This window comes from Gavialis gangeticus, unplaced genomic scaffold (assembly GCF_001723915.1).
Source record: "Gavialis gangeticus isolate Ggan-Ray unplaced genomic scaffold, GavGan_comp1, whole genome shotgun sequence".
NCBI lineage: Eukaryota > Metazoa > Chordata > Crocodylia > Gavialidae > Gavialis > Gavialis gangeticus.
In genome coordinates, this window is record NW_017729014.1 from 2,619,344 (window position 1) to 2,629,386 (window position 10,043).

General features: G+C 40.4%; 2 protein-coding genes across 2 annotated transcripts in view; one reads left to right on the top strand and one right to left on the bottom strand.

The window, feature by feature from the left end:
- Positions 1-350: 350 nt before the first annotated feature.
- On the top strand, positions 351-6,822 carry ICMT (isoprenylcysteine carboxyl methyltransferase). The gene is made up of 3 exons (XM_019511603.1): positions 351-614; positions 1,752-1,969; positions 2,903-6,822. Exons 1-3 carry the CDS (start codon positions 449-451, stop codon positions 3,083-3,085), a joined length of 567 nt encoding a protein of 188 aa, XP_019367148.1. The 5' UTR covers positions 351-448; the 3' UTR covers positions 3,086-6,822.
- Positions 6,823-9,173: 2,351 nt separating this feature from the next.
- RNF207 (ring finger protein 207) overlaps positions 9,174-10,043 on the bottom strand; it is a 63,239-nt gene continuing 62,369 nt past the window's right edge. The window contains exon 18 of the mRNA XM_019511604.1: positions 9,174-9,983. Coding sequence (XP_019367149.1) covers positions 9,818-9,983 — 166 coding nt within the window. The 3' untranslated portion in view covers positions 9,174-9,817. The remainder of the gene's footprint in view (positions 9,984-10,043) is intronic.

A 10,043-nucleotide genomic window follows, 5' to 3' on the forward strand; every position in this document is an offset into this window, starting at 1 on the left:
GCCCGGGCGCGCTGTGCTCCCGGAGCCAGTTCTGCGCTGGCCCCGCCGCGCCCGCCCTAGTCGAGCCGCCGTCAGTGCCCGGGGTCTCTGACTCGCACTCGGAACAGGCGCCAAGCGCTCTCCTCGGTGCTGCGGCGCTTGACTTGCTGCCGGGTCGCTTCTGTGAGCCTGGCGGTGTCTCCCAAGTAGAGCAGCCCTTGCCTGCCGAGAGTGCCCTGACTTCATGCTTTGATTGTTTTCTCCTTGAAGACGAGTCAGGAGGTTCCGGCCTCTCTTACACACGACGCTGTGTGTGAAGAGCTATGTACTGCATCAGTTTCTGTTGCTGGGGCATGAGCACGGAAATTTCAAGCTATGCAGTACTAGTTCTGTTGAACAGACAGGAGCAGCAGGATGTTGCTATCTCAGCTTTGGCTTGAATCTGGTGTGTCTCTTCTCTTGTAGGTATATGTGTTCCCTGTCACTTTTCCATTATTCTGAGTATTTGGTGACTGCCATTAATAATCCTAGGAGCCTTTCTTTGGACTCTTTCCTTCTAAACCACAGTTTTGAATACAACCTAGCTGCTGTCTCTTCTTGGATAGAGTTCACAGTTGAAAAAGTAATTTATCCAGGTTAGTAACTTCATTTGAGGTTTCTGGATGTGTTTTTAACAGCATCTATTTGTGGGCGAATATAGGCTGTGTATCACAAGGGTTGCATTCATAGCAGTTTATAAGATTACAACAACCTTATTTACATGAGTCAAAATCTAGCTTGGCTAAAGTTGAAATAAGCTGCCCTCTAACATCGTAGGGCCAGGATTTCATGCCTTATGTGTATAGCATGGGAGGAAATATGTTTTGCATGGGATGCTGATAAAGCATGTCAAAATTGAAACATGGCACTTGTATTGCTAGTAAACTCTTCTCCTTGATGCAAAAAAACCCCAGAGTTTGTCTAATTAAACCTTTTCCTTATTTCCAAACCTTCCCCATACTTTAGTAACTCTTGAGACTGAGGATGGTTTTTTAGTCATTTTGACGCATCAGTGAAGATTTGGCACTAAAATAGAACATTAAGTGTTAATCACTGGATTAAAAAAAATGTTCTAACAAGATTGATGCTAGAAACTAAACTAATTATTTAGGAACTCTTTTTAAACTATAAAAGTGCTTTTCTACTGGTATCATTTTATGCCCAACTGAAGAGGGTTGGGTGAGACTTTGCTTAGTGCTGCTCTCAAATTGATGAGGAAAGCTCACTAGAGTATCTTCTGTGCCCTCATTGGGCTGAGCATACTAATTAATGCCTTCTAAAGCCACCAGAATCAATGTTCTGTCCCAGAATCAGATTCGGCATAGCTGTGCATTTTTTGACCAGTCTCTCTTTGCATTTAGATTTACTAGGAAAAGTTGAGAGATGATATTTTTGTCACTATAGGAGGTGAAGAGTAAATAGTCTATCCTTCTTATTCTCCCCCCCACCGCCCCATGTTGTTCTGTGCTGTATACGAATACACAGTCTGTGTTTTATTCTATATATTGTCTTTAAACAACAAGATCATGTTATCCATCTGTTAGGGTTATCTGAGAATTTTGGGCTTTTCTGTGGGTGAATTGACCTAGGATAAAGACTTTGGAAGATGTGCTGCTTTTTTTTCTTCTTCCCCCTTTCCTTCTCATCCAGCTTCTATTGTTAAGCTTCTTTTTATCTGCAGTAAAAATGCAAACTATAAAAACATGTTGTGACCAGTACTTATTCACTTGCAGAAATGAAGCAGATCACCTGGCTCAGTACTGTAGGGTTATTGATGGTGATCTTTGGGGAGTGTCTGAGGAAAGCTGCCATGCTCACAGCTGGCTCCAACTTCAACCATATTGTTCAGAATGAGAAATCGGATACTCATACTTTGGTGACAAGTGGGGTATATGGGTGGTTCCGGCACCCGTCTTACGTGGGATGGTTTTACTGGAGTATTGGAACACAGGTATCGTATAAAATACACTTAGCTATTTTGATCTTCTCATCTAGTTATTTCTTAATGTTGCCCAAAACTTGCATATAATTTAAATAGCAAATTATCAACTACAGGAGTCCCTGGTATGGATTTTGACACATTCTGTCTTCTACCAGCATACTTTTAGTCATGAAACTGCTGGCCTCTGAACTCTTCATCCTGTGTGATATTTGGGAAGACCTTATCACCTTAATTTTCTATATGAAATAAGCCAAGGCAGTGGAGCTTGGGTTTGAGCTAGAACACATTCAGAGGTTCAAGCTGTGATCTGCTGCTAGCCATGCAACCTTAAAGCTTCCAGGGCGTGTCCAGACTTTCCTTTCATCTTTACTTCCAAAATGTCTTTCAGTAAGCCATCAGACTCGCCTTATTCTTATCATCTGTTAGTACTGTCTGGGACCGGCAATGAAAACTAACCTACCTATAAGTACAGAAAACCCAGGTCAAATAACAAAAAAGTGAACTTGAAGTCAGTTTCAGGCAACTTGTAACTTACAGAGCCAGTAGATTAGATGTTGTGGTTATTCTCTTTTTGTTTTAGAACTCTATAGGTGTTAGGGGTAAGACTGTAGCTGTTAAAGAGAAAATAGAAGTATTGCATGCAATGCTGCAAAGATCACCATTGTGTAAAGCTGTGCAGGCCTGGACTTCCCTTTTATATCAGGCATATGTATCTTACTGGCTTTTGAAACGGTAGAAATAAACTTGCTAGGGACTTTCTCCATCAATACTAATATTGCACAATATAAAAGTCTGTAGATTCTGTCTTACTGCAGCATACGCATTTTGGACAACTAATGAATCTTCACTTAATGCTGGAGGGAGGAGGGGAATATCGTTCTCCCAGGATGGACAGAGATCTGCCAACTAAATTGGAGTATAACCACTTGTGTCCTCTTACAGGTATTACTCTGTAATCCCATCTGTGTGATTGGCTACACTTTAGCATCTTGGAGTTTCTTTAGAGAGCGAATAGAAGAGGAGGAGATCACGTTAATTCACTTTTTTGGCGAGGAATACCTGGAGTATAAAAAGAAGGTGCCATCAGGTCTACCTTTTATCAAAGGAGTTAAAGTGGAACTGTAACACATGAAAAAAGGCTGAACGAGTAAACTTGCAGCTCCGGGCATCGTAAGGAAAGGAACTATGCATAATGCTGTATCACAACAATCTCCAGGAGTAGCGAATGTGTATTTGCTGGTAACTAACCAGAAGTTCGTTAGGGGCTAAACAACTGGAAATCCTGCTGAGTAAATTAAAATATCAGAAGCTTATTCGTCCTAGTTGAGATGAGACCTTCTTTGATGCTTAAGGGATTTTCTGGATTATTTAACCTGCCATGGTCCTAAAACAAAGCAAAATGTTGGTAAAAAGATGAATTACTTTTAAGCACTTCACCTGCAACATCTAAAATGCATTGGGACAGGCCCTGTTGGAGAACGAGCTTTACATTTCTTTCTGTTTACCCCTGCACTAGATGATGGGTGCCGGTTGGAAGCTCCTTTGTGTGGTGGAATGTTAATTTTGGAGCATTATGACTTTAAAAGCTAGAGAGCACAGCTTTAACTTTGGAGGTTAAAGCTCAGCAAGCCCACAGTGTGATATAACTTTATGCTTGGGAGTCTTGCAGGATCAGGCCCTCCATTTCTGTCTATTAAAAGCATGAACTTACATACCACTTCAGGTATGTGCTCGCCAGAAAAACTGGCAGTGCAGCAAAAACAGTTTTTCCCTAGCTGTAAATGTTAATAGGGAGCTTTTGTCAACACTGATAATTTTCTTAAATTGGAAACCAAAGCTTCTGTTATGCCTCACAAAAGTTTAAGCTTAAATCTAAATATTAAGTTATGTCCCTCAGTTACTTTATGCCCTGGATTTGGGTGTCATTGACAGTTAGCCACTCTACATACAATTTTGTCCTCAAGAGCCTGTTCTGTCAGTACAGAAACTGTTCCTGTACAAATCATCAAAATCATGCTGCTTCCTACCATTCAGACGCATTTAATAGTTAAGTCTTTCTTAGCTCAAAGAAAATAAACTTCAATTTAGAGAAATCCTAAGCTTGTTTCAGTTCTTGTAAAGCACAGGGAAAGAACTATAACTGTCAGAGGAACGAAAAGTTCTAGGTGCTAAGATAGATCTGCTAAGGGAGATTTCTGCCTGGTTGTGGAATATACTTTGGATATTATTTGAAGTGGTGGGTATTTCCAAGTAAATATTCTGATGTAGGAAAATATTTGGCTGATTAACTGGGTTGATATTTATAATATCATCATTGATAAATAGTATACATTCAGATTTTGTGGTATAATTTATTCTGTTACGTACCAAAGCGGTTCACTTTTCCCTGATTTTCTGCATAGTCTGGCTTAAATAAGAATGGTGTATTCATAAGTAACTGCTTGGCTTGCAGTATTCTTTTAATTAAGGTATTGTACCGATTTGGAAAATCGGGTATTGATGAGGTTAAAATGTTTTTTCTAAAAATGTTGCTAACTTTTATCTGGTTGCAGTTCAGGAGAGATTCTTTGGTGATATTGGCAATGTTGAATTGTAAGATTCCACTTGCAAACTCGATCCTTCTTGGTGTTAAAATGATACTGGAAATTCAGTTTTCAGTCTAATTGGTACCCGTAGAATTGCAGTCAGGGCTATAGAGACTAATTTTCAGTCTCTTTTTTACATTGAAATTCCTTCTCTGTTTGGTTCATACTGTTGAAATGCAAGGCCTCTTCTGTCTTGACTTTTTTTCCTAGTTAAAATGCTCACTGTTTAGAGTTTTCTACTGAATATTCTCTTTGGCTGAGAGAGAGGAGTAAAAAGCTAGGTAAGGCTAGTGTTGTTTCTTCTCTGCATATTTATTTAATTTTTGTTGGTTCATGTTCACTTTGTTCCTCAGCAATAGCGGTACCTCCAGTGTACTTCCAAAAGGGAATTGTAATTTTTGCAGCCCTCAAGCAACATACCTCAGAAATATTTGACACGTTAAAATCTATACATGGTAAATCTTGTCTGCAATTTTTTTGTTTCTGGGAGAAAAAACTTTTAATTGTCTCTTCTGTAAATGCAGTAAAAAAGGGAGTAGGGTGACCCAAACCACTACAGCCACTTAAAATTCACTGAATTAGATGCCAATCCCAACGCAGTTTTAACAGAATAAATTTAAATGTGTTGCAAATTGTGTGGTTGCTTTCCAGATTGCAGAAAAAGGACTCAGGACTTGGTGCTTTTTATACAAAAAATAACTTATTGGGTCAGAAACTGTTTAAGCAAGAAACTTCTCAGTATTATGATTAGGTGCTGTGGGGATTACTGTGTGGGTCAAATATTTGTAAACCTAAAAAAAACTTGAATGTGCATTTATTCTCTAGTTTTTTATTTTTGAAGAGTTTAGCTAATGCCATCTTTTTCACACTGGTGGTGAATGTTTCTATTTGGAAAGAATCATCTTTCTCTCCATCACAAATCTCTATATGGCCAAAACCTGTTAATAACTCTGTGAGAAGGAAAGTTGGTGAGATTTCCCAGGTCCCTTTCTTGATTCAAAAGTGTTTACAGTAGGGTTTTTGCATTCTTCTACTTGATTTCCAGCCCAGTAACTACTTCAGCATAAAGCTGAATAACTAGCTTGTGGATTGGTGATAGGAGGAACCTGGCTGTTTAATAGTTGGTTCACATTGGTATATTTAAAAAAGTCATTTTGGGGCGTATAAGAAATGTGTCATTTCTTGGCAGTTATTTTAGAGTTTGGTGAGGTGACAGTCCTTTATGAATCTCTGAATGTGGTATCTTTTAGAGGAAACAGCAGCCTGCATATATTTTATGGGTGTTTCTACTGTATTCATTTGCTGTGTTTCCTGAGCTTAAAGTCTAATGCAATGAGTTACACGTTGGGTTTGAAAGAAATCTGCAAGTTTTGAATCAACATGCAAATGACACACTTACACCTATGGCAGAAGAATTTTTTTCTGAATAATGGAAGTGGCTGGCCAGTAGCACCCATGCTGGTTTTGTTGAATAAGCCTCATTGAAACAGTGGGAGTCCATATACTTTAAGTTGTGGTGATGCAATAAAACTTTGCATGGTATGTGCAAATCCTACAGAAGTAGGAATGGTCGTAGCAAATGCTATACTCTGAACAGAAGTTACCAAAAGCACCTTTTCAGCCTCCAGTAACCCTGCTGAAATTGTATTTGAATACAGTGGTGATGTCCCAAAAGTTGCTGTTGATATTAATAGTAAATATTTTACCCTGACTAACTTGCGTACAATTAAGTTTGTGCAGGGCATATCAGCTCATCAAGGTGTTCACAGACAAATGTCTAAATATTTATAGCTCACTCTCCCATCACTTCCAGCAATACATGAATTATTCTAGGTTGCTTTGAAAAGTTGCTTCCCACTCAGCTCAGGGAGTACAAATGGTCCATGTTTACGGAATAGTCTCATATTTTTCTTGCTTTTCTGCATGTTGCGTTGTGAAAATTTCAAATTGCTAGTGAAAAAGTAAATTGGAATACCCCAGGAAATACAGCATACCTTTAAAAAAAAAAAAAAAAATTCTTTTTAAACTAAGAAAACTGATGCTGTTCTGTATGCTGCAGTTTGGAGTCCAAAAAAAATGGAAACATAAACAACAATATTCTGCTTTGGTACTAATGAGTAAATGTTAGATTTCTACCCTCTTCTTAAAGTTCACATAATTTCGTGCGCCTCTGACTTGCTTTAGTGAAGATCTGCGAGGAAGGACTTCAGTTTGTTATTGCAAACTGTATGTATACAGCATGAGAGCTTCTTATCCTGTATATAATATTAAAAAAAAGAATCCCACGAAGCAAGACACTTGTCTTGTATTTTAAATCGCCCTACCGAATTCAGTTTGTCAGACAATCAGATTGGTGGCTGGCTGACTCTTAATTTGCATTTAAAGGGCATTGTCATGTTTAGGATAAGTTTCAGATTTGCCCATGTTTAACAGTTTGTAAAGCATAATATATTTTTAAAAACAGTTTTTAATTTTGCAATGTTTGGCTTTTATCCCACTGTCTCCTGCAACATTGGCAACTTAAACACAAGCTAATGCAGGAGCACTGGAGAGGAAAACTGACTAATCACTTTTCACTGTCCAAAGTTGTGTGAAAGCATAAATGAATAACAGAAATGATAGCCTAGTTTACTTCTTGGTAACTGAAATATGGCTTAGTGGAAAAAAACAAAAAAGGGAAACTTACTCACCTTAACATCATGTAAAAGATAACTTAGTTGCTTTTTAAGCACCTAACTCGCCAAACCTAGCTTTCTGTGAACACTTACAATGTAAGGAATTAACTGTATTCTGAGTCCCGTGCTTTTGTTTTCTGCCTGTGGCACAGAGAAAGTGTTTTGTGACAGTTGGGACACAAAATTTAAATGGCACAGAGTAATTGTCTAGCTATTATACTTTCTTACTGTATGGAGTAGCTTGTTTTATGTGCTTATTGCTGTTGGTAGGGGTGCATCAATAGAGAATTTTGGGGCCAATACCGATGACCAATTTTTAACAGGCCATATTGGCTGATACTGATTCTATTCCAATATGCAGCTGGGCAGCATGGAGAGCAGTGTCCAGCTGATAAGTCTGTTGTGGGGGAAGGGGTGTGAGGTAGGCCAGATCGAGGCCCCCATGGTGAGGGAGGGAGTGTGGCTGGGGCAGGCACTGCACAGTCCAGGCAGGATGGAGCTGCAAGTGGCTTGTCTGGGAGGTATGAGGGGAGGGGGGCTCTCAGTATCGTACACACTCTGGGAGGGCATGGAGGCAGCTTGTGCCCCCAGATCTGCATGTGGGGTGAGGGCGGGCTGCCGCTGCGGACTGGGGCTGGGGCCAGGCTCTTCCCAGTGGGGGTGGTGGGCCAGGCTGCACTCAGCACGGGTGGTGGCTGTGCTGGGAGGGGATTATGCGGGGTCTACAGCTACCCCAAAATTTGCTGTAGCACCACCACCACCTGCCCTGAGTGCAGCCCCAGCCCACAGCGGCAGCCCACCTTCTCGCTGCATAGATCTGGGGGGACGTGCCCCCCATGCCCTCCTGGGTTATATATAGCAGCAGGAGTGATGACCCAACCCCAACGGGCTGCTTGTGGTTTTGTCCCACGCCCTGCCCTTCCCTGCCCTGGCTGTGTAGTGTGTGCCCCAGCCTCGCTCCCTCCCTCACTGCAGGGGCTTCACTCTGCCCCCCTTCCCACTCTCCTTCCCCCACAACAGACTTACCAGCTGGACCTGGCTGCTCTCCATGCTGCCAGGCTGTGCTCTTGACCCACCTGCGGCTGCGCACATGCATGGGTCATTTTTTGGCCACATCAGCCAAAAAAACCTGATTGCCAATACAGTGAATTTTCCTTTATATTGGTGCCGATCCAATATGGGACTGATGTATTGGTGCACCTCTAACTGTTGGCTTGGAATATGAGGAGGAAGTGGGCTCCTGCTTTGAAAACAAACACCTCAGGATTCCTATTGCAATGGGAGACCATTAACTTGTTATATTGCCAGTTATCTGAAGTTTGTTTTAAGCTGGGGGAAAAAAAAGATGTATAGTTGCTAGAATCACTCCACAGTCCATTTAGACCAAGCTCTCAGAACAGCCTGCTGAGACTAAGTATGTATTAACTAAGAGTGGTTCTATTCTTTTTACCGTAAGAAATACTTATTAATATATTTAAGAGGGTTTTTCTCTTTTGCAGGTGTTGATATTTACTTTACATTTCTTAAATAAATCTGCACTTGATCAAAATAATCTGAACAGCTGTGGTGATTTTGTAACATGCCTGCTGGAGGGCATGTTTTGGTCCTACATATGGTTAGCGGACTCTGGTAGTCTCTACTTCCCAGTTCAGTGCACCATGCAATAACAACCCTACTGGAGTAAGCATTCAGTTTGACATTTTATTTTTTTTCAGATTTCCAGCATAAAAAGTTCATGTTGTATGGAAAACAAAACTTGAGGACTCTGCAGCATAAACAGAGGAACATTTTTGAGCATGGCTGCCATTACTTCAGTGTAATGAGATGAGTTAAAGTTTTTTCTTTTTTTTTCTTTTATGAATGTGTAACACCCCCCAAAAAAACAAAAAAAACAAAAACAAAACCCCAAAACAAAAAACCAACAACAAGCAAAAAAACCCATCTTATAAGCAAGGGGAGAAGGGAGACAGATTTGAGGTCATGTAAGGAGACTGACAGAAGAATACTTTTGCTTATTAACCTTTTAAAAAATCTATATCTAAGCTGAGGGAGGAAAATAGTGAAGATGCCCTATATAGATGTGACTGCTTTTATCCATCTGAAACAAATCAATACACAAAAGATAAATAGGCACAATGTCAAAATCATGCTTAATACTACTGTGTTGTTATGCGAACTTCCAGAAGCTTAGCAGATTTAGCTGCTTGAAGCTGTCTAGGTACTCACAGAAGCATTGTGGCTTAGGTACGGATTTATCCGCTGAATGCAGATTTCAGTGGGGAAGATGCAATAACGGCCAAAATGACTGATGTAGGGGTACCAAAGAAAACAAATTTAACCCAGGTGGTGTAATGAAAACAGTACTGGGGCCTGCTGAATTGTTGAAGCTTTATCCTACAATTCTAGACTTTGTTTTTGTCACACTAAACTTGGAAATGCTGGTCGTCCCTCATGTCATGTCTGTTGGTGAATAGATTCTCTGTAACACACAGCCCTGACTTAACCATGCACTTGAGAAACTAATAATTAAACAGCTGTTGCTATTTTTTCCCTGTATTAAATGAAAAGCTATACAGCTTTCATGACGCTCTCCTTTACTAAGTTGCAGACTCCTCCTGGTTGGGGCCACTTTTCTGTTTGGCTCTGCAACAGTCTTTGGTTTTCAGCAGAGGATCACCAGTGAGAATTTTCAGGGTTTTATTGTCCACTTTAGGCTCCAGAGTAGTCTCTTTACTGTCTTCACTGCTGCTTGTCAAGTCATTCCTAGAGTAGAGAAGGCACCTTGACAAATCAGAGACTAATTGCCCTGTGGCTTGCTCCTTT